General features: G+C 37.3%; 1 protein-coding gene across 5 annotated transcripts; it reads left to right on the top strand.

Annotated features, from left to right (window-relative positions):
* Positions 1-48: 48 nt before the first annotated feature.
* OCIAD1 (OCIA domain containing 1) lies at positions 49-27996 on the top strand. Of its 5 annotated transcripts, none has more exons than XM_015072303.3 (9): positions 49-244; positions 1506-1568; positions 1971-2051; positions 10831-10884; positions 18106-18153; positions 19135-19270; positions 20290-20465; positions 24607-24759; positions 27460-27996. In XM_015072303.3, exons 2-9 carry the CDS (start codon positions 1511-1513, stop codon positions 27495-27497), a joined length of 744 nt encoding a protein of 247 aa, XP_014927789.1. In that variant the 5' UTR covers positions 49-244; positions 1506-1510; the 3' UTR covers positions 27498-27996. The 5 variants fall into 5 exon arrangements, with proteins under 5 accessions (XP_014927789.1, XP_026912273.2, XP_014927791.2 ...); XM_015072302.3 differs by lacking the exon at positions 49-244 and adding an exon at positions 271-434; XM_015072304.3 differs by lacking the exon at positions 49-244 and adding an exon at positions 365-456.

Below are 27996 nucleotides of genomic sequence, written 5' to 3'. Positions count from 1 at the left end.
TTTGGATGCCGCAGGGGGGGGGTCTTGACGTCATTTCCTTCCGCAGGTCGCCAGTGCTTCCGGGTCGCGGTCATTTTGATCCCGTATTTGGGTGACTTCTTGGAGGCCAAGTTGCTGTCTGCTCCCCACCCCCAACTCTGCTGCGGTGCAGCCCCGCGCGCCTTCCCCTCTCTTGGCCTTTCCAGGCCTTCTGCCCCCGATCGCCCGGACTCGCCGCGCCGTCGCTCGCCGCTGTCGTCAGGAGGTGGGTGAGGTGACGCAAAGAGCCCCCATGCCGCCCCAACCTGCCCACTCACCACCTCCGCGCGGCCAGCCGCTATCCTGCACCTTCCGCCATTTTCCCGCCTGCGAGGGTTGGCGGATCGCGCGTTGGCTCTCGGGCTTCGGAGTGCGGGTGCCCCGGGGAGGCGAGGGAGTGATTCGTGGTGACGAACGTGTGTACTGGGGTGTTGGCAGGTGCCAGACGTCGATAACTAATGGTGGTGCGGGGAATGGACTTATCTTTCCCTGGTATCCGTACCCCCTCTTTAAGCCTAACCTTTTACAACTTTTTCAAGCTGTTAACCCAATGTAATACCTCTATACAGTTTAGAACTTATTTACACTCCTATACCTCCCAGCACTTAACCCCAAGGGAACCAATCACAATATCAATCCCAACTTTATTGCTATACATAAACTATTCCAACTTTACACCATAATGACAATCCTTTTCTATATCCAATACTTAAACTGCATTCTATCAAATCCCACGTACGAACTTTGTCTAATCGCACACCTCAGATGCTATCCAAAACCAAAACATCCCATCTTAAAAACCTTAACCAACACCATATTATCTCCCAAAGACCCACTCAGTAACACTACACATAAATACAGAATATGTCTACATTTTACATTTATACACTGCCGACCCCAACCTAACACCAACTCCACTCATCAAACAATCCATATATTGTTTCTCTTTCCCTGAAAGTTCCCATGGACGCAAAAATAATAAATACCCACGACGATTTCCTTTATATCTTTAATAATAACACTCCGCAGAATACTGTCTATGAGTCCAGTCTTTCTGTTATGCAAGCGTCTTTAACAAACAGAAGATGGTGCCACATATTACAGCATTCCTTTACAAAATGCTGACAATAAAAAACGATATACTTTTGACCTTAATTTGACTCCTCAACTGTTCGCCTATAATTTAATAACCAAGGCACAACTGTAAATCTTACAATAATGTGAGTAGTAAAAATCACTTTTCACAATATCTATCTATATCTGTGATCTTCTCTGTACTATCTATCAGCCCACCTATTTCTCAAATTAACATTACCTATATGCAATAATAGTCAAATTATTAATAAAACACGTTTATTTCTCTGCTACATTACTCAATACTAGCTCTAGGACTACGTGTATAACATTCATTCCTATACATTTACTTTCCCACATATACCAAATCAATTGATTATAATATCCTCATCCAACCAACGTTTTTGATGCAGGAAAGATGAATGGGAGGGCTGATTTTCAAGAGCCGAATGCAGAAGTTCCAAGACCAATTCCCCGTAATTATCAATATTAAATGTTTGTATTTAGAAGCACTTTCCATGTAGAAAAGCTCCCTGCCTTGAATAATAGCAACTGGACTGGCTGCTTGAGTATGTGACCAGTGCAGTCACACACACTTGGTTGAATGATGTGTTGCCATTTGAAGTTCTTAATAATTTGAACAGTGGTTCCATATTTTCATTTTGCACTGGACCACCACATTATGTAGCTAGTCCTGATGAGTAGATAATAGCACTAACTCCTGTTTGGAGGCACAGTTTGTTAAAAGTTTACAAGCCAGTTGTTTCATTACTTCGTTTAAAAAAAAGAGTGTTTTGTTAATGTCCAGACTAAATTAAATTTTTAGGCTTAGCTTTTCCATGAGCACTTTAACGTTTGCCAATTTTCCTTGGTACAAGACATAGGGGCTGATTACATTCCAACCGAGGAAGAAAGAAGAGTCTTCGCAGAGTGCAATGATGAAAGCTTCTGGTTCAGATGTAAGTTAAATTTTCTAATCAATAAAATGTGACCTTTTTAAAAAAAAAACACCTTTTTTGTAATCTTTATTTGTTTTTGAGAGAGAGAGAGAGCGCACACGATCAAGTGGGGGAAGAACAGAGAGAGAGGGAGACACAGAATCCAAAGCAGGCTCCAGGCTCCAGGAGGTCAGACGCACAGAGCCCGACATGGGGCTCAAACTCACAAACCGTCAGATCATGACCTGAGCTGAAGTTGGATGCTTAACTGACTGAGCCACCCAGGCGCCCCATGACCTTTTTTTTAATGTTTATTTATTTTGAGAGAGAATGCGTGTGCACACACGAGTGTAGGGGGCAGAGAGAGAGAGAGAGAGAGAATTCCAAGCCCTTCTGTGCTGCCAGTGTAGAGCCAGGGGCTGGGCTCAATCTCATGAACCTGGAACCGAAATCAAGAGTTGGACACTTAACCAACTGGGCCACCTGGGCGACCCCAAAATTTGACTTTTAGTACCTGAAATTATTTTGACTTCATATGGAAAAAATTGGCATGCTTTTGGTATGGTATGATTATTGCTAAAAGAGGTTGATTAAAGAAAATGAATTGTGTATGTTTAAAGTAATAATGTTTAGAAAGTTTATTCAAAACTATGAGTTGATTCTGTTGGTGACGATAATAGCTAGCATTTACTGAGTGTACATGGATTATATAAAAACAACCCAGTAAGATTGATAACTATTACCCTCACCTTACAGATGAAGAAATTAAGATTGAGAGATGTTAAATGAATTACCCAGTGTTACACAGCTGATCAGTTGTTATGTCTGGACTTGAAGCCAGGTCTGTCTGAGACAGAAGCTTGGGATTTTAACTCTTAAGATTCCTAACTTACATGATAAAACCTAGTCAGTTTCCACTTTATCATTCTGAAATGCTGTCACACTACTAGCGGATTTTTGACTAGAGACCTTATACGTGAGGATTTTGTTTTTTAAATACAGGGATTATACAGGGCGCCTGGGTGGCTCAGTCCATTGGGTGGCGACTTTGGCTCAGGTCATGATGTCATGGTTTGCGGGTTTGAGCCCCGTGTCGGGCTCTGTGTTAACAGCTCAGAGCCTGGAGCCTGCTTCCGGTTCTGTCTCCCTCCCTCTCTGCCCCTCCCCTACTTCAGTACTCTCTCTCTCTGTCTCTTTCTCTTTCTCAAATACCAACATTTAAAAAAATAATAAATAAATAAATAAATACAGGGATTATGTTGAAAGCGACAAAACAGAATCTTACTTTGGAACAGAATCCTAGAGTTGCTTCATCTGGTTACTGAAGTCCTTTCAGATAAAGTAATTCTACCAAAAAAGTAGAAGGGAATTCTAGAAAGGGAGGTAACTTAAATAATTAAAGAAGATGTATATTTTCACCAGTTGGCCTGGCATTTAAATTTTATGAGACCTAGTCTTTGTCCTAAAGTAGTTTTTTTTGTTGTAATTGAGACAATGATAGCACATGAAACACTTAGGGATAGATTAAGTACATGATGACTGTAGGAATTTTAAAAAATGACTGTAGGAATTTTAAAAAGGGATGAATTAATTGGAGTTGATTTAACTAAAAAAGGCCTTAGTAAACAAATGAGTCTTAACAACTAATAAGACTTGAGGTAAATGAAGAAGAATGTTGGAGGAACATTTAGATGAAAGGAATAGTGAACAAAGGCAGAGTCTACAATAACTTGATCTCTATTGGAGACTTGAGGTTGAACTGATTGGAATAGAGATCTTTTGCTGGGGATAGAAAATGAACATAATACCAAGAAGTTAAAGATTTGGTTCATTATATTCTTTCGGTTTTAGGGCCAAGGGGTTGGTTTGTAAGTTTTTTTAAATTATTTTTTTATTTAATTTATGTTTTTAGTTTACATCCAAGTTAGTTAGCATATAGTGCAACAATGATTTCAGGAGCAGGTTCCTTAATGCCCCTTACCATTTAGCCCATCCCCCTCCCACAACCCCTCCAGTAACCCTCTGTTTGTTCTCCATATTTAAGAGTCATCTTATGTTTTGTTCCCCTCCCTGTTTTTATATTATTTTTGCTTCTCTTCCCTTATGTTCATCTGGTTTGTAAATTTTTAAAAGGAAGATTAGGTACCAGGGTTGCAGGACAGGTTAGAAGGATAAGTTGTACTTTGTGAAATCTGTTACGAGCTTTTGAAATTGTATCAGACGTACGGTCAGTGAGGAGATGTCATTGATTGTGTTGTCATTTGGACTAGGGCAGGTGGGATGGCATTGGAAGATTTTTTAAGTTTATTTATTTATTTTGAGAGAGAGAGAGGGAGAATCCCAAGCAGTCTGCGCTGTCAGCTTGGAGCCTGATGTGGGGCTCGAACTCCCAAACTATGAGATCATGACAAGTCAAAATCAGTAGTTGATGACCAAGCCACCCAGGTGCCCCCTGGAAGATTTTTTTTTTTAAAGGATACATAACATAGTTTTTAAACAAACTGACAATAGGGTGTATTAACTTCAGATGTCCAAATTAGGAGACCAACTAATGATGGCATTACTGATTAAAAAGTAGTTTGAGAGAGTTCCTGTTGGAAGGAGGAATCAAATTTAGTTGCACTTTGATTTCCTGCTGTAACATTTGATTGTGGAAGATCTGTAAGCAACTAGAGAGAAGCAAAGGAGTATGTGAGAAATTAGGGTTTGAGGTGTGTTATATTAGTGAATTCAAGGAATTAAGTATAGAAATAAAAGAGTAAAACTGATAATAGTACCTGTCATGTAGTTAATATGTAGGAATGGAAGAATACATGATCAATTTGGGTAGTACCCATGGGTAAGGGAACAAGTGGTGGTAAAAGAATTAACAAAGACCAAGAAGATAATAGGAGCTCTCATAATCTTGTGCCTTTTGTCTTCAGTCTAATATTCAGAGACTTACAGAGCTTTCAAGCTAGAAAGAACCTGAGTAAGAATTAGATGATGATACATCTGCAGATGAGAAGAATTGTTTTAGATTCATTGTCATCATGGATCAAAGACTTGTAAAACGTTTTCACGGCTCATAGTTTGGGAATAATTTCTCTGGGAACATAATTGTACTCTGGCAACATATATTTTATCTTTGTAGATTGCATACAGTAGATAAAGTGATCTGTTTTCAAGTCTGTTGTTGACACAGAATTAAGGAAAAGACCAGTCTGGTACATGGGGGTTTGAGATCATTGTAATGTTAGGCTCATGGCCACATGGCTACTACGGTGTCTAGATAGATTTCTGGATGATAAATTCATGTTCCTGTACAAGTTTAACATTCTAAATAGCTCTAACAGCATTATGCTGAAAGTATTGAAGAACAGTGATCAATAGGCAGAGTACTCATATATGCCTGGCTGTTAAAAGTAGGGCATGTAGTGTATTAATAATAGAAGCCTCAGTAATTAATTCTGTGTATTAAAACAGATTAATCACAGGGTGCCTGGCCAGCTCTGTTGGTAGATAGAACACGTGACTCTTGATCTCAGGGTTTTGAGTTTGAGCCCCATGTTGGGTGTAGAGACTACTTAAAAATAAAATCTTAAAAAAAAAACCCAGTAATCACAAGTTAGCATGTAGTAAGGAGAGGCTAAGAAAAAAACCCAGCTCGTTAGTTATATACCATATACGAGTTACTGGGAAATTACTGAATAATTTATATTAGTACATTAATAATGATTATTTTTAAAACAGAGATAGGCTAGGTGTTGCATATTGTAATAACATCAAATATAGAAAACAGAACCTTGGCTGTAGCCACAGATGATAGGCAATTCAGTGTACAATTACCAGGAGAACTAACAGTCATGCATCAGGGAGTTTTGTACATTAACATTTGTATCTTCATATAAGGACGTGTGTGTTTAACATATGTTAAATATGCAATATGTGATGTTGTTAACATATAAATGAATGCACGGAATCCGTGTTACTTTGGGGAGTATCATCTTATGTCCAGTGATTTTTTTAAAAAAGGTGTGATGAAAACAGGAATGGGTAGAAAAAGTACTTACTAAGGTAATTTTTACATAATTTTTAGATCAATTAAATATATTCATCTTGGTTTAAAATTAGATTTGGTCTAGGGGTCATTTTAAAGTATAGCTATGAAGGGATCTTACTTCTAGTTGCTTGACATGGTGGCCCTATGCACTAACAAAAAATGGCTATACCCCTGCGCAAACATACAGGTAATGAAAGAATATACATAAGAGGGTCAGTTTAGTGTGTATTACATGTTACAGTAGTTCTAAGTCTCTGGTATTATTGAAAAGATGTATGAATTCCTACTGGTTTTATGCATCATTTATGGATTTTGTGGATCATATACATGTGTTCTACTGGTTTTCTAATGAAACAGTATAGTGAATGATGAGTATAGACTTTGGTCCCTTGTCTGGATCCAAATCCCAGCCCCATCACTTATTTATTAGCTATGAGATTTTGGGCAAGTACCTGATGCCTGTATGCCTCAGTTTCCTTATCTGTGAAATGGGGATAACAACTCATTTCATGGGATTATTATGGGGATTAATTCAATTTATTTTGTAGGTGTTTTCTTTATTAAATGGTTAATGCTACTGTGATTAATGAAATAAAAGGTTCAGTTGGGTACTGTTATGAATTTAGTGTGGCATTTTGCTATTGTAAGAGGAGAATAGTTTAAGGAATTTTAGGAGTCCTTGTATTGGATATGGTTGGGACTGTGGTCATAATGCAGAATAGCTTTCAGTCAGCAGTATTATTCATTTGCCAAAAGAAACAGGTTATTATTATTTTTTGATGTTTAATTTTGAGAGAGAAAGCGTGTGTACAAGGGAGGGTCAGAGAGAAAGGGGGACAGAGGATCCGAAGCTGGCTCTGTGCTGACGGCAGCTGATAGCAGTAAGCCTGATGTGAGGCTCCAGCTCACAAACCTTGTGAGTTCATGACCTGAGCCAGTCAAGACTTTGAACTGACTGAGCCACCCAGCTGCCACTTGACACAATAGAGCAGACAGAGTTGCGGGAGTTGAGGGAACCATAGTCTGAGGGCCAGATCTTGAAATAGGAGTCATGTACCGCAGTGGAATAAGGCCATGGACCAGGGAGCCAAGAGACTTGGGTTTTAGTTTCAGCTCTACCACAAACTACCTATCTGTGTTGCTTTGGGCACATGACTTACTCTTTCTGAGTATCCCTTTACTCCAGTTAAAGACTAGAAATCTCTGAAGTCTGTTTCAGTTTACCGTTCCCTTTTACTGTGACAGAATACGTGAATTAGACCTTAATTCTTTTTTTTTTAAATTTTTTGAATTATTTTTGAGAGAGAGAGAGAGATACTGAGCGTGAGTGGGGGAGGGGCAGAGAGCGTGAGACATAGAGTCCAAAGCAGGCTCCAGGCTCCGAGCTGTCAGCACAGAGGCTCAAATTTGTGGGGCTCAAATTTGTGAACCACAAGATCATGACCTGGGCCAAAGTCAGACGCTCAACCAACTGAGCCCTCTAGGTGCCCGTCTTTTTTTTTTTTTTTTTTTTTTAAGTTTATTTATTTTGAGAGAGGGAGAGTGTGAGTTTGCACTAGCAGGGGAGGGACAGAGAGAGAGGGAGAGAGAATCCCAAGCAGCTTCCAAGCTGCCAGTGCAGAGCCCAACATGGGGCTTGATCTCACCAATGATGTGAAATCGAGTCAGACTCTTAACCCACTGAGCCACACAGGCGCTCCAGAGAGACCTTAGTTCTAAACCATTATCCTTTATAACATTAAAAGAAGTTAAGAGATTTATGCAAAGACATAGTGGTGAATGGCAAAACTAGTACTAGAATCTTTTTTTTTTTTTTTAACATTTATTTAGTTTTGAGAGAGAGCACAAGACGGGGAGGGGCAGAGAGAGAATGAGACACAATCCTAAGCAGGCTCCAGGCTCTGAGCTGTTAGCACAGAGTCCATCGCGGGGCTTGAACTCACAAAGTGTGGGATCATGACCTGAACCGATGTTGGATGCTTAGCCGACTAAGCCACCCAGGCGCCCCAGTACTAGAATCTTCTTAACCAAACTTACTCTTTGCATTATAACATGTTGGCCTAAGGACAGTGAAATGGGGATAGCATTGTCTTCTGTAGAGACGGCCAACTGACTCAACACTTTTTATTCTTCTATGATTCTTGAATCCTTCATGTTGCAATACTTGAATCAAGCTGAGGGAAAAGAATGATTACAGATTGTACTGATGCTATAATTAAAACGGACTTATCTTTCAAAAAACTTTAAATGAAAATACCTGAAGGTATTTTAATGAATCTTAAAGCATTTTTCTAGCAAAGGTGAAATCCATTTGTAAGTAGTAGACTAGGGATTCAAACCTTAGGGTTCCTGCAGATTGTTTCTGATTGCAAAGCTAATGTCCTCTTCTAACTTTATGGATTTTAATCATGCAATCTCTAATAATTTGAACATCTTAATTACCTTAGTTCTTAAATTGTTCATGTATTCTAGATCAGAGTTGAACAAACCATAGCCTAAAAGGGCCAACTCTGTTTTTGTATGGCTCTGGGCTGAGAATAGTTTTTATGTGTTTAGTTTTAAATAGTTGAAAAAAAAGAAAAGAATATTTTGTTACATGTGAAAATTACATGAAATTTATGTTTTTGCTCCATAAATAATGTTTTAGTGGACTACATCTGTGTTCATTTGTTTAGTATTGTCTTGGTGCTTTTGCTTTAAAAGTTGAGTAGATGGGACAGAGAGACCTGGGGCCCACAAAACCTAAAATATTTACCTCTGGCTCTTTACAGAATGTTTCCCAGCCCCTGGTCTGGAACTGTGCTGTTCAAGGTAGCAGCCACATGTAGCTATTTAAATTTAAAATAACAGAAAGGATACAAGGCAAAATCAACAAAAGGAAAGGAATATGGGGTGAACTCCAGAGGAGACCAGGGGTACCAGGCCAAGGCTTCCAAGGCTCCTCTGATAGTGGAGTCACACACTAAAGGGCATGTAAGTTTCTCCACCTAGGAGTTGGGATAACACGAATTACCTGTCGAGGAATCTCAATAGACTCAGTGCCTGGGGTTTTTACTGGGGGCTGGTCACACACACACACCCTCAGTCTAGAAGGTACCAAAATTTCAGAGTCTCATAAGGAAAGCAAGTGTATTTGCATTAGCAGTTTAGGTGCAGTGAGCCACTTACTATTCAGGTAAAGTTTTAGATCACTCACAGGGAACTGTTTACCAGTTAGATTCCCACGTATCAGCTAAGGACCTTATAAGGAGGTCTTCTTAAGAGTATCAGTCTCAGGGCGCCTGGGTGGCTCCCGTTGGTTAAGTGTCCGACTGCTCACATCATGATCTCGAGGTTCATGAGTTCCAGCCCACATGTGGCTCTGTGCTGACCACTTGGAGCCTGGAGCCTGCTTCAGTTTCTATGTCTCTCTTTCTGCCCCTCCCCAGCTCACACTGTCCGTCTCTCTCTCAAAAATCAATAAAACATAAAAAACATTTTTTTAATAAATACATAAATGAAAAAGGATAGTCTTAGGGTTCCTATTTTAAACCTTTTCCGCACACTAACTGGAAAACATGGATACAGGCTATTCCCATCATCACAGACAATTCTGTTGGGTAGTGCTGGTGTTGAAAACAGTGATTTTTAAATTATGAGCTCCTTTGAGATTCTAATGGAGAGCTTTGGATTTTTCAGCCTGGATTCATACGCGTATATATACATATATAGATACTTTTTTTTTAATGTAGTTGACGCTAATATTTTGTAATATATAATATTTCATGTAGTTTTAAAGAATTCACTGGTTTAGAAGAAAAATCTATGCTTGTTCTTGCCCCAGTCACAGTATAATTGTAGACAAATAACATTTTGTGTTTTGGTTCATGCAGCGTACTTTAGAACTTGAAAGATTGAGGTCTGGTATGAGAGACAGACTATTAGAATCTGGAACCTACCATTGAAGTAGCTGTATGGCCTTGAGCAAATTACTTAACATCTCTAAGCTTCAGTTTCCATATCTTTAAAAGGTGGTAATAAAAAGTACAGTATGTTACAGAGATAGTGAAAAGTAAGTGAGAAAATGTACGTAAGGCGCTTAGCACGGTCCATGGAGTTGAGTACTTATTCAGTAGTGGCTCTTATTTGTAATAATACTTCTTGCCTCTTGTTAATGTATTCCTTCTTACCGAATGCAGAGTTTTTAGTCACTATTTACTGTGTTGTCTTAATTGATACTAATGAATGGTTCTTTTAAAGCCGGATCTAGATGGTTCTTGATTTAGGTTCTTTTAAAGTCAAATCTAGATGGTTCTTGAATTATATTGTTTAATGTTTTGTAATATTTTCTTAAACTTAAAATGTTTCTTTTGTTTTTTTTTTTTTAATTTTTTTTTTTTCAACGTTTATTTTTTTTGGGACAGAGAGAGACAGAGCATGAACGGGGGAGGGGCAGAGAGAGAGGGAGACACAGAATCGGAAACAGGCTCCAGGCTCTGAGCCATCAGCCCAGAGCCTGACACGGGGCTCGAACTCCCAGACCGCGAGATCGTGACCTGGCTGAAGTCGGACGCTTAACCGACTGCGCCACCCAGGCACCCCTCTTTTATGTTTTTATTGACTATGTATAATACAACTTTTAAAAATGGAAAAATCTTTTTTTAAAGATCTTAATTGTGCAACATACTTCCTAGATGGTTTTACTGATACACATTTTTCCTAATGAACTCGGACAAAATCTGTTTTGTTGATGTTGACAAATTCTTTTTTCTCTTCTAGCTGTGCCTTTGGCTGCAACAAGTATGTTGATCACTCAAGGATTAATTAGTAAAGGTAAATATTTAAACTTCAAATTTACTTAGCATGTTATTTTCCTCATTTTTAGATAAAGTGTAATGTATTAAACATGATCACTGATACACTTCTCAGGAGAGTTATGTCTCTGTGGACCCACAGACTCAGATGTCTTGATTTGAAAATACGATGTTTTCCTTTGCTGTAGCAACATTAACAATCTACAAGAGCGAAGTAACTAAAAACCTGAAGAAGGTTTGCAAACAGCTAGAGAGACAAACCTGGTCTGGGAAAGGCCATCGACATCACTGTCACCTAGGATCTTGTTAGAAATGCAAATTCAGGGGCGCCTGGGTGGCTCAGTCCGTTGAGTGTCCAACTTTAGCTCAGGTCATGATCTTGTAGTCTGTGAGTTTGAGCCCTGCATCGGGCTGTGTGCTGACAGCTCAGAGCCTGGAGCCTGCTTCGGATTCTCTGTCTCCCTCTGCCTCTACCCCTGCCCTGCTTGTGCTCTGTCTCTCTCTCTCAAAAAATAAACATACAAAAAAATGTTTTTTTAAGGAAATGCAAGTTCATGGGCCCTATCCCAGACCTCCTTAATCAGAATCTCAAGGTAGGGCCCAGGTATCTGTGTTTTAACAAACTTCAGGTGATTCTTCTACACTGTCTTAAAGATCAGTGGCTCCCTAGCTCCTTGAACCAGAGCTTTGTCTTATAGTATGGAGAGGTGGGGGGACACTTTTTGTCCCAGATTCTCTTGGCGTGAATATTATGGTGCATTCATGTGTGGATATTGAGTGTAATTTTTAAGTCTTTCAGTATCCACATGTTAAAATTAAATGGTTATTACATTTATTTTGTGAACTATATATCCTTGGAATGAGGTGTCCCAGAACAGGGTAGAAAACTCTTGGAGCTTTTGAGCCTCGGTAGAGTAGGAGACTGGAGAGCTTGAAGGTTAAGGCAGAAGTGGTAGTGGTTAGGAGAATCAGATTGTACTTCCTCATTTAGACAGACCTTCTACCTTTAACAATAAAATCTCACCCCTGCTGTTTCGTTTGTTTTTGTTTGCACCTGCTTGGCTTGGTATATGTGCTGCTGAAGCCAACACCCTGCTTGACTTAGAAATGCCTTGCTCCTACACATTACTAATGATACAGCTAACTGAAGCAGAAATTCCCTTGTTTTAGTTGCAGATATTTCATGATAGAACTGCTTCTGGATACGGTGAATCCCACTGAAACTGTTAGAACCTGTAACTTAGGCACATTTTTCTTACAGCTAAAATCTTCCTGGATTCTTAGTCACCATTTGGTGATTAATTATTTGACTTGTCATCAGTGGCAGTTTGTGCCTCTGTGGATTCATTTGCAAAAGTCATACCATAATCAAGAGTATTGTTCCAGAATCTGCCTTTGTAATTGTCTTTAATGTCTGAGCCTGGAGCCTTACAGTAGAATTCCATTATCCATTTTTTAGAAAGATTGAATTGCTGAAAATGATTTAACTTAGTTTATGGAATCATGTTTATTATATAATATGTGTAATAACTGTCAGAGTTTGTTGTTACTCTTAGGGTTTTGATAATTTGGAATAAAAAATATAAAAAACAACATTGAATGATATATTACTCAGGTAACTTTCCCAGGATTAAGATGTTTTATTATTGTTGTATTAAAGGTTTGGGGCGCCTGGGTGGCGCAGTCGGTTAAGCGTCTGACTTCAGCCAGGTCACGATCTCGCGGTCCGGGAGTTCGAGCCCCGCGTCGGGCTCTGGGCTGATGGCTCAGAGCCTGGAGCCTGTTTCCGATTCTGTGTCTCCCTCTCTCTCTGCCCCTCCCCCGTTCATGCTCTGTCTCTCTCTGTCCCAAAAATAAATAAACGTTGAAAAAAAAAATTAAAAAAAAAAAAAAAGGTTTGTTTTGGGTGCAGTATTCTAATAAAAAAGTCAGTCTAAAAAAAAGAGATTGGAGGGTGCCTGGGTGGCTCAGTCGATTGAGTGTCCAACTTCCACTCCAGTCATGATCTTCCACTCTTCCACTCCAGTTCATGAGTTCAAGCCCCATGTTGGGCTCTCTGCTGTCAGCACAGAGCTTGCCTCAGATCCTCATCTCCCTGTTTCTCAGCACCTCCCCTGGTTGCGCTCGTTCTCTCTCAAAAATAAACGTTAATAAATAAATTATTTAAAAGAAAAGAAAGAAATTGGAAAAGACTTTAGGAAAAGAATCCAAAATCCATCACAACATTTTGCATTTAATCAAAATACCTAACGTTTTGTATTTGCTTTCATCCACAGTGTCATACTCCACGTAGTCTTAGCTGCTCCATCACTACTCAGTCTCTTTCTATGAAAACATTTAAACATGTCCAGGTCTGTTTTAACGTGAGAACACGAAAAAGAAAAACCTTTCCTCCTGTCCCTTTCCAACTCTCCCCAGCTGTCTCGCATTTGAAGCCAGACTTCATGAAGGAGCACTTCACTTTTAACTTCTTTTAACCCATTGCAAAACCCATGTGTCAAAAAATTCTGCATATGTCCCAACATTTACCAAAACTTTTAAGTTTATTTATTTTGGAAGAGAGAGAGAATCCCAAGCAGCCTCCATGCTGTCAGCACAGAGCCCAGCGTGGGGCCCAGTCCAAGAGCCGAGAGATCATGACCTGAGCCAAAATCAAGAGTTGGACACTTAACCGACCAAGCCACCCAGGTGCCCCTGACATTTACCAAAACTTTGAACCGTTACCAATACAACCTCCTTGTTACTTAAATTCCATGGGCAGTTTCTGTTCTTGTTGGTTATAGGACTTTAACCAGTCTTTGAAACATTCTCTCCCCTAGGCTTCTATGACAGCATATTCTGATTTTTCTCCTGCCTGTGGTACCTCCTCCATTTTTTCATGGTTTTTGGGTGTCTGATCTATACTATACACTGTTTTTAGTAGCTAGCACTAAAAGACCAAAATCTATGACCTGTTGGTACTTAATATTCTAGTGTGGGTTTTCATCCTCCACCTGTGTTCTTCAGAATTCTGCTTTGACTTTCAGTCTTCAGTCCGTATATACACTGTTAACCTGATAATAACTGGGCTTCAGAGACCGTGTATTGCTCTAAATCCCCATGATTATCCCTAGCCTAGACACCTGCTCCAGAACCATATTCTGCATATCTTTACGTGGATGGACCTCCTCACATGTTCCTCACACTGACATATTGCATCCCAAACTGAGTTCATTTCCGCGCCCCCCCCTCCGCCGAAAACCAGTTTCTCTATTTTCTCCATGTCTGAATGGTATCACTCTTCAGGACACTGAGACATTATCCTTAACTTCTACCTCTTATTTGCCTTGTGGAATAAATGTCCATTCTAGTCCAACTCTTAAATATCTCTGTGAACTGTTCACCTCCATCTGCACAGCCGCTATAATTAATGCCACCATCTGTTGTCAAGAGTGTTGAATTAACCTTCGACAAGTCTATTTGCCTCTATTCCTGCTACTTCCCTTTAGGAAACAGACTGTCTCTGGCATTGACCACTGGGCACAGTGCATGTAGTAGATACTCAGATATTTGAGTGGATAAATAAGACCACGCTGTATTGCCTTCATTCTCTCTCTAGACTGTAAAAACTCTGTGAGGTGGTAAAGAGAGCATCTTGTTCCTTGTTCTGTTCTACTTCCTAGTACATAGTGTCTGTTGTAAGTGGTATGTAACTATTTGGTGACAGAATGAAGGAACAACTCTTTTGTATGAAAGTGGGTATTGTTACCATCTTCCTTTTCCTCCTTATCTCACTTGTGTAACTGAGGCTGATAGCATAATTTAGTTCTGTTTTTATACTTTGTATATGTGAAATTATACAAGTAAGTACTCTTTTGTACACTTTTTTTCAGTGTTATAAGATTTGTTTAGTGGTATATCGGAACTGGCTTATACCACCTCCAGAGAGCTGGTTGTTAAATTTTTAAGAACTTGGCAAGCCAATTTTTAAACTATTGATAGCTGACATCGGTCATGGTGCAAGCATTTATTCCACGGCAGCTGATCATTACAAATCAGGACTGGTTATTTGGAGAGCTGGTTTTCCAGCACATCGCTAGATTCACCCACATTGTTGCATGTAATTGTAGATTATATATTCTTGTTGCCATGTAGTTTTCTGCTGTGTAAATACACCACAGCAGCTTATCCATCTTGTACAGTGGCAGTTGGGTAGTTCACAGTTTTGACTATTACAAATAGTTCTCTTATGAATACAGACAGCATCTTTTGGTAGACATTTTGCTGGGTCGTAGATTATGTATATATTTAGCTTTGGTAGATAACTGCCAAACTTTCTAGATTGTTTAGACCTATTTACACTCTCACGCCAATTTATTAGTAGAGTTTTATTTGTGTCACATTACCACCAACACTTCCTATTTCCAGAATTCTGGCCATTGTGGTGAGTGAATAGTGATACTGATTGCATTGTGGTTTTAATTTGCATCTCTGATGACAAATGAAGTTGAGGACCTTTTCTTTTGTTTATAGCTCACTTGAATATATTCTTTTTTTGTGAAGTGTCTGTTCAAGTCTGTTGTCCATTTTTCCATTGCATTTTCTTTTTCTGTTGGTTTTGTGAGAGTTCTCTGTATGTTCTGAAAGTAAGTCTTTTGTCAGATACATGTATTGTGATATTATTTTTTTCCCACTGATTAACTAGTTCTCAATATGATCAAGTCTAATTTATCATATTTTTTTTATGATGAGGGTTTTTTGTGCTCTGAGATCTTTGGCTATTAAAAGGACATGAAGAGGGCCGCCTGGGTGGCTTGGTCGGTTAAGTGTCTGACTTCAGCTCAGGTCATGATCTCATGGTCCGTGAGTTCGAGCCCCGCGTCAGGCTCTGTGCTGACAGCTCAGAGCCTGGAGCCTGTTTCAGATTCTGTGTCTCCTTCTCTCTCTGCTCCTCCCCTTGTTCATGCTCTGTCTCTCTCTGTCTCAAAAATAAATAAACGTTAAAATAAATAAATAAATAAATAAATAAATAAATGGACATGAAGAATCTCTTATGCTTTTTTTCTATAAGCTTTATTTTTTTCCCACTTAAATTTTCAAGTATCTGGAATTGTTTTTGAATACAGGCATATCTTGTTTTGTTGTGCTTTGCTTTATGGCACTTCACAGATTTTACACTCTTTACAAATCTCTAAGGTTTGTGGCAACCCTGCTCTGAACAAGTCTTAGCACCATTTTTTCAAAGCATTTGCTCACTTTGTGTCTCTGACATTTTGGCAGCTCTCACAATATTTCAGATGTTCTCCTTATTGTATTTGTTGTAGTGATCTGTGATCAGTGATTACAACTCTAAAAGCTCAGACGATGGTTAGCATTTCTTAGCAATAAAGTATTTTATTTTTTAGACATAATGCTGTTGTACACTTAAGATTACAGGGGCGCCTGGGTGTCTCAGTTGGTTGAGTGTTTGACTTCAGGTCAGGTCATGATCTCTCGGTTTTTGAGTTTGAGCTCCGCGTTGGGCTCTGTGCTGACAGCTGAGAGCCTACAGCCTGTTTCAGAGTCTGTGTCTCCCCCTCTTTCTGCCCCTCCCCCATTCATGCTGTCTCTCTCAAAAATAAATAAAACATTAAAAAAAAGATTACAGTATAGCATAAATATTTTTATATGCACTGGGAAACAAAAAAAAATCATTTGACTTGCTTTTTTGCTTTTCTCGCTTTATCATGGTGCTCTTGAACTGAACCTTCAGTATTTCTGAGGTATGCCTATGTTGTATGAGGTGGGATCAAGGTACAGTTTACCCCCTTATGTTTATGAAGGTGACTCAGCACCATATTTTGAAAGAACTGTCTTTTTCACTGCGTGCAGTGTTGCCTTTTTCATAAGTGACTATGTGTGGACCTGTTTCTGGACTCTCTTCTGGTTTTGGTCGGTTTATCTGTTCTTGCGCTTAGGACAGTCTTAATTACTCTAGCTTTATCATAGATCTCGATATTTGTTGGTAGTCCGTTTTCCATTTTTTTGTTGTTTTTCAATATTGCCTTGTTCTTGTATTTCCACATGATTTTTAGAATAAGTTTTTCAACTTCTGGGAACACTGTCTTTGATTTTTAATCGGGATTGCATTGAATTTATGGAGAATTGCCATATTTACAATATTTAGTCTTTCATTTCATGGACATGGTATGTTCCTCCCTGTAGCTTTCATTTCTGTCCGTAAGTTTTGTAGTTTGCAGGGTACAAATCTTTGAAATTTTCATTAGATTACTCCTGGATCTTTGATTGTTTTGTACTTTCAAAAAGTGTGGTTCGTTTGTTTGTCTTTAGTATATAGAAATGATACATATATTTTTTTGTGTATTGACTTTGTTTCAAGTGATCTTGCTAATAAATTCACCTGTGCTAATAGATTATAGAGTCATTTGGATTTCATTTTTCTCTTAATGTTGGATTTACTTGGTTTTCTCTCTCTTTTAAAAAAAGGTTTATTTAATTTTGAGAGCGAGAACTAGTGGGGGAGAGGCAGAGTGAGGAGACAGAATCTCAGGCAGGCTCTGTCTGCACTGTCAATGCAGAGCCAGATGCAGGGCTTGAACTCAAAAACTGAGATCCTGATCTGGGCTGAATGAGTCCAGCGCTTAACCGACTGAGCACCGAGGCGCTTTGGTTTTCTGTTTTAAGTAGTTATATCTTTTTTTATTTTTAAACGTTTATTTATTTTTGAGAAAGAGAGAGAGACAGAGCATGAACGGGGGAGGGTCAGAGAGAGGGAGACACAGAATCTGAAACAGGCTCCAGGCTCTGTGCTGTCAACACAGAGCCCGACGCGGGGCTCGAACTCACGGACCGCGAGATCATGACCTGAGCTGAAGTCGGCCGCTTAACCGACTGAGCCACCCAGGCGCCCGGTAGTTATAGTCTTAGACCTCTCTGGGGTTATGGAGAGAGCTAATGTTGTCAGGTAGTATTTAAAGGTAGTCCATACTGATCTTTCCTTTTATCTTTGTGGGTTGCCCAAAGCTGCTGAGAAATAGATCTGTCTTTATACTGCAATTCCAAATTTATTATTTTGTCTCACATTAGAAGAGATGAAGATTATGATTCACAGAATAGTTTGCTTATTTGTGTCATTTTCTTACATTTAGCATAAACATTGGCATAAACCTTTTTATTTTAATAGAAAATGAAATATTCTAATTATGTAAATGTGTCTATCTCCAATAGTGTTACTCAGGAATATCTACCCTTTTATCTTCAGGAATCCTTTCAAGTCACCCCAGATATGGGTCCATCCCTAAACTTCTATGTAAGTATGAACAACCCTAGTTTTCCTTTCTAAGTAAAATAAGTAGTTTTTACCAAATGTTTTGTCTCATCTAACTCCTAGCCATTATTTGGTGTATTTGTTTTGACCAGTTTGTTTAAGCTTTTCATTAAACAGACTGACTACCTGGGCATTAAGAATCACAAGTTACTAATAGGAATTTTTTTCTTTATAATATAATAAAACTATTCCTCTTAAGTGATGTGTAAGGAGACAGTATCTTAAAATAAATTCTCTTGGTTTATGAGGAAAGAAGGTTGTCAAGTAGTGATGAACCAAAGTAAAGTGTCTTAAAATTAAGTCCAACTTTTAAAAATCTCTTTACATTTTAAAGTGTAAGCAAGCATAATTTACTTACATACTATAGTATGGTTTATAGGAAAGAAGCTAATAAATTGCTTTAAAAAAGAGCGCCTGTGGCTTTTCTATGAATCTTCCCAGGTTAGCCTCTCTTTTATATTGGAAATAAACACATAATGATGCAACACTAGCCATGTTTAGGTATCACTTCATAATTCATTATTTTAAGGGATTTGTTGCACCTAATTTTAAAAACAGTCTTATGAAATTAGCAGGTCAAATGGTAGCATTCCCATTTTACAGGAAAAGAAACGGCCTAAAATCCTTCTGATTAGGTTAGAACTCTGCTTTAATTCCACATTTCTGTTATACTTTTACCACGTCTTTCCTGTCTATATTAATAATTAGTAAAGTAGAATTTATATATCTTAAAGCAACTTTATTTTGGATTATTTTATTTTGTGAAAGTGAATTATATCTACAGACTCTGTTTGCTCTAAGGCTGATGTAATGGTACTTGTACCATTATTTCGAGAAATCTCAGTCTTCCCGTACCAACGACCTCTATTCAAGCTCACATTTCTTAACAACTTTCCTTTTAGGAAAGATTTTTATCTAAATGGACACATTGAGTCACATTTTTTGTTTGTTTTTACAAATAAGTTGCTTGTATCATGGGATATTTTGCTGGAAAGCTTTCTTACGTGAAAACTTGCCAAGAGAAGTTCAAGAATCTTGAGAATTCCCCTCTTGGAGAAGCTTTACGCTCAGGACAAGCACGGCGATCTTCACCATCTGGGTAGGCCAAACTCTGATTTTTATTAAAGGTTTTTAATTTTAGCTAAAAAAAATTGTAATTGGATATTGCCATAATTGAGGGCATGAAACATTGCCTAACCTGGAGGACCATTGGAAACTTGCCATATTCCAGCAAGCTAAAACTATTTCTGTTTTACTTGGAGTAAAATTTGTCTGCTTTTGTTTTTATTTGTGTTTTTTTTTTAATTTTATTTATTTATTTGAGTAAACTCTACACTCAACATGGGGCTTGAACTTATGACCCCAAGATCAAGAGTCTCATGGCTTTACCAACTAAGCCAGCCAGGCACCCCTACCTTTGTGTTAAATAGAGAGTTGCATCCTATCGGGAATGCTAATCCCAGAATAAAGGATTTTAATTTGGCAAACACTTTTGATTACTATATTTTGGACTTTTCTTTTGAATACCCAAATTTCATCAGTCCCATCTCTTAATCCTTCTGTTGTTATGTATGTACATTCTCCAAATTTTTGTTTTAATTATGTTAGTATAAATAAATGAATCCTGTCCATCTGGATAGGTAGATCAATCATGCAATTAAGTAGATTTAATAGATAAATTGTTATAAATGATAAAGTCCATGAATGCTAGTAATCCTTACGTATCTGCCTTAGCTAAATAGTGTTTATGGCCTGCTAGCTATGGAAGTAACTTCCCAATTAATGTGGGAACTGGACATACTGGACATATTTCTGATTTGAAGTACTTTTTTTCTAAGAACTTTAAACACATTAAAAATGATCTCTGAAGCTTAGGGATTAGAATATTGACTAATGCACTTTTCCATATTAAGAGTGACATTTTTAAGCTGTATAAATGGGTCAGAACATATTTTTAAGGTTTTTGTGGTGGAGAGAAAGACTTCATTTTGCTATCATAAATGACCATGTTAAAATTACACGATTCCTTTAGAAAATAAGATAACTAGTTTTTATATGTTGACACACTTCTTAGGGTGTAGACAGTAACTTGTGTTTCTTATACAATATGAATTACAGGCACTATTCTCAGAAGTCAAAATATGACTCAAATGTGAGTGGTCATTCATCTTTTGTGACATCTCCAGCAGCAGACAACATAGAAAAAGACATGCTTCCTCATTATGAGCCAATTCCATTCAGTGCTTCTATGAATGAATCTACTCCCACTGGTATTACTGATCATATTGCCCAAGGTAGAAACTTCTCTTGAAATGAATTTCAACATTTTATGGTCCAACGTATGTATAAACTTTATTTGATCACCTTTTCTGCTGGATATCACCTGTATGTTCCACCACCACCCTAAACTCAGCATGTTTGTTGTGCATTTGTTTCTTCCTTCATTCTACGTTTTGTGACGTCCAGTAGATGTCAGGCACTCAGCTAGGTATGGAAGAAGTGTAGATGAATAAGACGTGGTCCTTGTCCCTGAGAAATTCTCTTAGACTGTTAGAAGGTACAGAAATATAAGGAAAAATTACTAATGTGTCCCATTAATTGAAAATACTAACAAACTTTAGTGATCTAGCAAAGAAGAAGTGCTAAATTGGACCTCAGGGAGGCTTCAAAGAAGTTATACTTGTTAGGCTGGTCTTAAAGGCTTTCAGCATTTTGTCTATAATGTGAGAAAAATAATAATTACCTGCCTTACAGAACTGTTGTCAAGTGAGAAAATCCATGTGAAAATGCTTTGTGAAGTTTGTGTAAATACTAGCTTTGAAGATCACAGAATGTAAGTGAAACACCATCAACTTTGGATTAAGGCCTGGATTTGAATGATTGACATTGGCTAGCTATGTGACTTTAGGCAAGTAACTAATTTGTGATTCCTTCAGTTTCTTGATCTCCTGAATGGAGATAATAATACCTCTCTTAAAGAGCTTTTGGAATCAGATGAAATAATCAGAGGTAATGCCTGGCAAGTAATGGGCTCTCAGCAGACATTCATTTCCTTCCTTCGTTCTTTCAATCTAGTTTGCGGTGAAGAGTAAAGAATTAGAAAGTACAGGTTTGCAATTCCTTAGCTAAAATCCTAAAATCCAAAAAATTCTAACAACCACAAAGCTTTATTTTTAAAAATTTTTGTTATTTATTTATTTTTCTAACTGGGGCTTGAACTCTCGACCTTGAGATCAAGAGTAACATGTTCTATGAACTGAGCCAGTCAGGCGCCCCTACAAAGCTTTTTTAGTAATTAAACTGATGATAAAATCTGACTTAATTCATTTTAGACCCTGACCTACACTGACATAAATCTATTTGTAATCTTTATCTTAAATGTGATTTTCGTGCATTTTGTTGTAGAAATATAAATGTTTGTTTATGCATTGCTGCTTCAAATCACTGAATGGATGGATAGTAAGCAATATAAGGGCCATATACTATGACATTTTTCTAAAATCTGAGAAACTGAATTTTGAAAAGTTTCTGACTATGAAGGTTTGGATAAGGGATTGTGGATAGAACGTTCTTTGAAAACGCTTCCTTTGATGCAAATACCATAAGCCAGTAACTGTAAGGAACAAACAAGGTTAAAGGAACATTTGAGCTTTTGTTGTTGAAGCTGGGACAGATTTGGGTCCATGTTTTAAGTTAAAGGGAGAGAGGGGAAACAGTGGGAAGGGAGAAGTTGATTATAAGTCAAGGTTCCAGAGGTTGTAGAAGGGGTTGTAGGTAGGTCAGAATATAAAATAGCCACTAAATACATGTAGCTATTAAATAAAATTAAATCAGAGTGCAAATTCAATTCCTCAGTTGCTTTGTAAGCATTTCAGTTCAGTAGCCACACGTGCTAGTGGCTGCTTTGTTGGAATGTGCAGATACAGAACATTCTGATCATTTCAGAGAATTACATTGGCCAGCATTGCTTTAGAGCAGGATGGGGTGGGGGTGGTGAGTATTAATTAACCTTTTGGAAAAGAAGAGACAAGAGAGAATGGAAGTTACAGTAATTAAAGACATTCGTAAGTGCGTGGAAGTTGTCGAGAGCCTTGACTTTTTTTTTTTTTTTTTTCTCCTGAATGGTTGGAAACAAAGACCTCCCAATTAGAAAGAGAAGAAGGCTGGCAGATTAGGAGAGTGGTTAGTTATTATTTTATCTTCAGAGGCAGCTGTTCTATTTCTTACTGCATCTCTCATTTTGCCAGACTCTCAAGTCCGAATCCATTCTACTTGGATTCTAGCCGTGCATCACCTCTTCCTTTGTAATGATTTTCATCTTTCCTTCCATTTGCATTAGAAAATTCCATTCCACGTTACATAATTCCTTTTCCAAATAAAAGCAAACAGACAAAATGCCCTTTGGTATCTGCCTAAGGACTACAGCAAAGCCCATATTTCAGTATGTTTTATGTCCTCCAGAACAGCCATCTCTCCATCCACTGCTCTGCTTTCTCAGCCCCTTCTCTAAATCAGGATTGCCACTCTTCGACTTCTCTCCACAGGGGCCAGTCGTGGCCTCCTCTGCTTTGCCCCAGGTGCTGTCCTTCCTTACCAGGACACTCTCCCCTTTTGTTTAAGTCCTGCCTGCCCTATTTTGTTCTGCTTTCTCTTACCAGAAATTGAGAATTATTAATCTATCAAAGTAGAAAGCACTCCTTCGTAGCTGTAAGGAGACTTATCATAGGTAGTTTATTACAGTTAGATTTAAATCAGTGCTGTTTTATATTTTATTCCTTCCAGCTCTTTATAACCTTCCCAAAGTAGTAAATCATGCTCGCTACACAATGCAGAATATTTTCATTGGGCTTTTGTGAGTGGAAAAAATTCTCCCTAATCTTCTGATTTTTGTTCCATCGTTTGCCACAATTTCAGAACAAAGAAATATTTTCTTTTTGGTGAGAAAAAGTATTAGACCTGGAAGGAACTTTAGAGATAGATAGATCATCTAGTCAAACTTGCATATTTCACAATTGAGAAAAACTAAGATTCAGAGAAGCTTAGTGATTTGCCCAAGGACATTCAGTGCTTGTCAGCTAAGTGGGAATGAGAATTGTGGGTTCCTAACTAATAATCTAGTACACAGTTTCCTTCACAATTTAAAAAATATCACTTACGGTGAAGGGAAATTAATTTAATAACTACTCATTACCAATGAAATGTAAGTGTTTTTAAAATCCAATAAAGTTTATAATATTTTTATTTGCATTCTTTTTTAGCAAAAATTTAGTTTTCAAGAATGGTATATAGTATTAAGACTAGTTAGAAGTTTAAAGCCTTTCTGCTTTGTATCAATGCAGTATACTTTGTAGCAAAATAAAAGATTATGGTTGAAAACATTTAATGTATAGTTATGTTGATTTGAAAATTCTGATTATTTACTGGGATCTTCCTGTGGAGTTCTAAAATTCCACTTAGATAAAAACTTCTTTTTAAAAAATTATTTTAATTAATATGATTATGTTAATAAAATGATACACCCAATTTGTGTGTAAAATTTTGAAAGATACTATTTTTGGAGTGGTGTGTAAGACTTTTGTAAGTTAAGTAGTTGTTGACTGAATGTCATGTTGGCATTGGTTAATTTCTTTTAAAGTGTTTATATGGCTTTTCTTGCTGGTTATACATTTTGTAAACTATGTTTAATATTTGTTCCTGTCATCTAATATTAGGAGTAACCACTTCCTGATTTTTGCGTCAGTTTTTGACTCTTTAATGATATATATGTATTCCTACCTTGACTCTCCTTGGGAGAGAGAAAGAATAAATGCTGGTTCCCCGGCCAAAATTATCACTGCCGCTTTTTTCTGCCTTAGTATTGCATCCATTAGATCTGAGAAAAATGATCCGTGCTGTCATTAAAGTCTATATTTTATACTTCTCAGTATGTATTTTCAAGTGTTTCTGTTTAAGTATAAAGATGGTAAATTTTTTTTAATAGTTATAGTTATTTGCATATAGGCTCTGGTTATAGGAACATTTAACTATACCAAGTAAAATGTGTACTATATCAGGTTTTGTTCAATTGTCACTGGTATGCTATATTTCCTTTTAATTATATAAAAAGTGTGAATAATTTTCTAGTTTAAAAACTAACATTTTCGTGAATATGAATTTTGCTGGCATATATTATGATATCCATTCTTCTGGCCCTGGTTACTTTTTAATTTTTTTATGTGGATTTTAAATTTTAGAAATAAAAGCTTAACAGTGTACAAGAAAGTCAATTTTAGTTTTGTAATGATCTTGGGAAAAATTTGGGATGGTGGTAATAATTTGAGCCTTTATTTTACTTTATTCTGTTTTTATTGTAGGTAAGAAGCATTTCTAAAATGTAGTTGCTTTGGATTTATTCAAATCCTTCTATCGCCATTTATTAACTGTTTGTTGTTTTAGGACCTGATCCCAACCCTGAAGAAAGTCCTAAAAGAAAAAATATTACATATGAGGAATTAAGGAGTAAGAACAGAGAGTCATATGAAGTAACTTTAACACATAAGACTGACCCCTCAGTCAGGCCTATGCAGGAAAGAATGCCAAAAAAAGAAGGTATGATAGTTTAGTATGAATCACTTTACTCTTTAGGATTGGAAACTACAGCATTAAAATATTAATTATACGAATATGTGATTTAACTCCTCAAGCAATTAACAAAATAACCTTTTTTTAAAAAAAAGAATAGCTATCAGTTAACAATTTTTCCTTTTCTGAGGTGTTCCAGAGACCATTTGTGTTAGAAAATAATGAAGTCCAGATGGTAGTATGACTTAAGACAATGAGACTAGTTTTAACACATTGTAGAAATTATAAATCCATTTGAATGTTTTCTCTTATCAGAAGTCACCTTGGGGCTTGATAATGTTTTTTAAATGATGCATCTGTTGCATAAAACCGTATCTGGTGACTTGATAATGGGCTGTAATGCCACTTTTAGCAGAAGTGGAGAATCATGATTCAGTAGTGAAATTGATTTTCTTGTATGTTTTGTGAAATTGGAATAAGAGTTATTTGCCTTACAAACCGGCTTTTAGGGCACTTCCAAAAGAGGAGTTTGACCTTTTTTTTCCAATAGTACTTTTACTTTATAAATTTAAAAATCACAGTTTGTTTTAATTCCTTTTGGAACTGCTGTACATTACCCAAAGTAAATTTTCTGGCACAGAAGTTTACCCCTAATGAAAGAAGGCATTTTGAATTGGGGTTTGTACCTGTTTCAGTGTTAGAGTTTCACGATGTCTTTCTTGAGGAATTTTAGAGGGTATGTCAGTTGTTTCAAGGTTTTCTATTTACTACTGTAAAAAAGGGAAGGAAGGAAGGAAGTCCCTGGTACCTTCTTGAGAGTCCTACACCACAAAGAACGCAAAAATACATAAAAATCTTTTGTATTTTTTATTATGATTGTTCTTTTAGAACCAATTTTTAAAAATTTTTTAAATTGTTTATTATTTTTGAGAGAGAGAGCATGAGTGGGGAAAGGGGCAGAGAGAGAGGGAGACACAGAATCCGAAGCAAGCTCCAGGCTCTGAGCTGTCAGCACATAGCCCGACGCGGGGCTCAAACTCACGAGCTGTGAGATCATGACCTGAGCCAAAGTTGGATGTTTAACAGACTGAGCCACCCAGGCGCCCCTTAGAACCAATTTTATTTCTGATCAGTAGCAGTTGCTTCATTTAGAATTTTGTTTTCCTAACAATGTTGGATAATATTACTGTCATGGTATTAGTGTAAAAAAAACCCAGCTTTCAAATATATTTGTAATAAATACTTGTTGATGTTTATCATTAAAGAAGCTTTAGCATAAACATTATGCATTCAAGTGGCCATTACTTTGTAATATGTAAAGACTTATTGGTACTTGTTCACTAATTAATTTGAGGATTTAGACTGTAAGCTCCACGAGGGCAGGCAGTAGCATTTCTCTCATTTCTGTAATCTTTTTCTGCACAACGTAGTACCATGCCCTGATGTTTCAGATATGGAGTGTTGTGGTTGGGCCTTAGTAATAAAGGTTAACAAAATAGATCTTTGGCATTTGCTGGATTCTGACATTTGTGGTTTTGACTGAATGGTCGTGAAGTTCTGTCACATGACACTAATATGAAATAATTTTTTTCTTTGTAAAAAGAAAGCTGTGTGTGTGTGTGTTTGTATGCTTTATATACAGAATTTAAAAGAAAACAGTTTTGAAATAGTTTGGGTGATTTTTTTTTTTAGAATGTTCTGTTTTAGAGTCTAGACAGAAAATTTGACATTGACCGAGACATCACTGGTCAGAAAATGTCACCTAAAATGTGTTTGTTGACATTCACCTAAATCAGAAATTAAGACTGAGAAATTTCAGAAACAGAAGCTTATTATCAATCAGTTGTCAGGGCAGTGATAGCACCACATTATATATAGCTTCTAGAAGACTACCTTATACTCATGAGGATATGAAGGTTCGGGGAAAAGTCAAAATATGAGGGGGGAAAACCCTATAATATCTTCTTATAATAATGAAATAGTTTTAAACAGACTCCCCAAAAGAATCTTGGGGAAAGGGTCCCTAGTCCATACTTTGACAGCGTCTCCTTTACATTGTTACGAATACTAGAACAGCTGTAATCCATCGATGAACCCTACATAGAACAGAGGCTAAAAGTAAGAGAGAGAAGACAGAGGAGCTTGTTTCAAAATGTAATTTCATGTAAGATGTAGGACCGTGGAAACTCTTTCCTTCTTGTATAGTATTACAGCTCATGGGAGAAAAGAATGAATTAACCACAACCTGAAGACTTGATCATGTCTATTACTATATTTTTTGTGAAAAACAAAATTCAAATGTTTGTTACTATATTTTATTTCCTGGTAACTTTTTGGTGTGTGCTATAATATATACCACACTTAGTATGGCAAACTTGTAAAGGCACGCATGCTTTGGACCTAAACAGACTTGTGTTCTGATTTCAGTTCTATTTGCTTTATTAGGCTTGTACCTTGGGCAAGTTACTAATCTGTTTTCTCACCCTTAAAATGGGGGCTGTGTTTACTTTATAAGGTTGTTACGAGAATCAAATATTTATGTCAAGTTCTTGATAGAGCGCACCATTATTTGTGTCTGAACTTCAATTTGCAAAAGTCTGGCTAGCCCCTTTCTGTCATGTGCATTTATTCAAAATGAGAAGCACTTTTTAGTATAATAGCAAACTTAAATAGTATCTTTTACTTATTACGGTTTGGAATCATCAATTATTTGTGCTTTTTTCCTAGTCAAAGTAAACAAATATGGAGATACTTGGGATGAGTGAAAAATTGCATCATTGGACCTACTGAAGGAGTTTTCAATATCCAGCCTCACCTAGGTGGTCATGAATATCTGCATGCTTTGAGCTCAGCAGCAGTCTTCATAAACACATTTAAAACTAGAACCTGGGTTCTTGTGGTTTGGCTTATTAAAATGATGTTTAAAACACAGATTTTAATGTGAATGTTGTATGGCTATATTCACCTTGAGGAACTATATGAATGATGGTGTTATGCCATGGTCACATGCAGTTTGTGAAATTGTTTTAAGTTACAGGATAAGGATACTCTTCTAAAACTGTAAAGAGTCTGTAATTCTCTAGGATCAGCATATATGAAAATAAATGATAGCTGCATGTGGATTTGGGGTGGGTGGCGGGGGGGAGCAAGCATAATTTTAAGTGTTAAGCTTTACATCCAAAAAATTATTAAAAAGCCTTTCTCCGGTGTTTGCTGTATTTACTTATTAATGTGTATGGTAAATAAAATATAAAGGAACATGCA

This window comes from Acinonyx jubatus, chromosome B1 (assembly GCF_027475565.1).
Source record: "Acinonyx jubatus isolate Ajub_Pintada_27869175 chromosome B1, VMU_Ajub_asm_v1.0, whole genome shotgun sequence".
NCBI lineage: Eukaryota > Metazoa > Chordata > Mammalia > Carnivora > Felidae > Acinonyx > Acinonyx jubatus.
The sequence above is the reverse complement of the archived record's forward strand: the minus strand, read 5'-3'. Positions and strand labels throughout refer to the sequence as shown.

What these genes read in the sequence shown, in the direction of transcription:
- OCIAD1 (XM_015072302.3), top strand. Translation starts at nt 272, where the DNA reads ATGCCGCCCCAACCTGCCCACTCACCACCTCCGCGCGGCCAGCCGCTA. An exon ending in GTCCATCCCTAAACTTCTAT is followed by an intron (nt 18,154 to 19,134) that starts GTAAGTATGAAC and finishes TTTACAAATAAG; the next exon opens with TTGCTTGTATCATGGGATAT. An exon ending in CGGCGATCTTCACCATCTGG is followed by an intron (nt 19,271 to 20,289) that starts GTAGGCCAAACT and finishes TATGAATTACAG; the next exon opens with GCACTATTCTCAGAAGTCAA.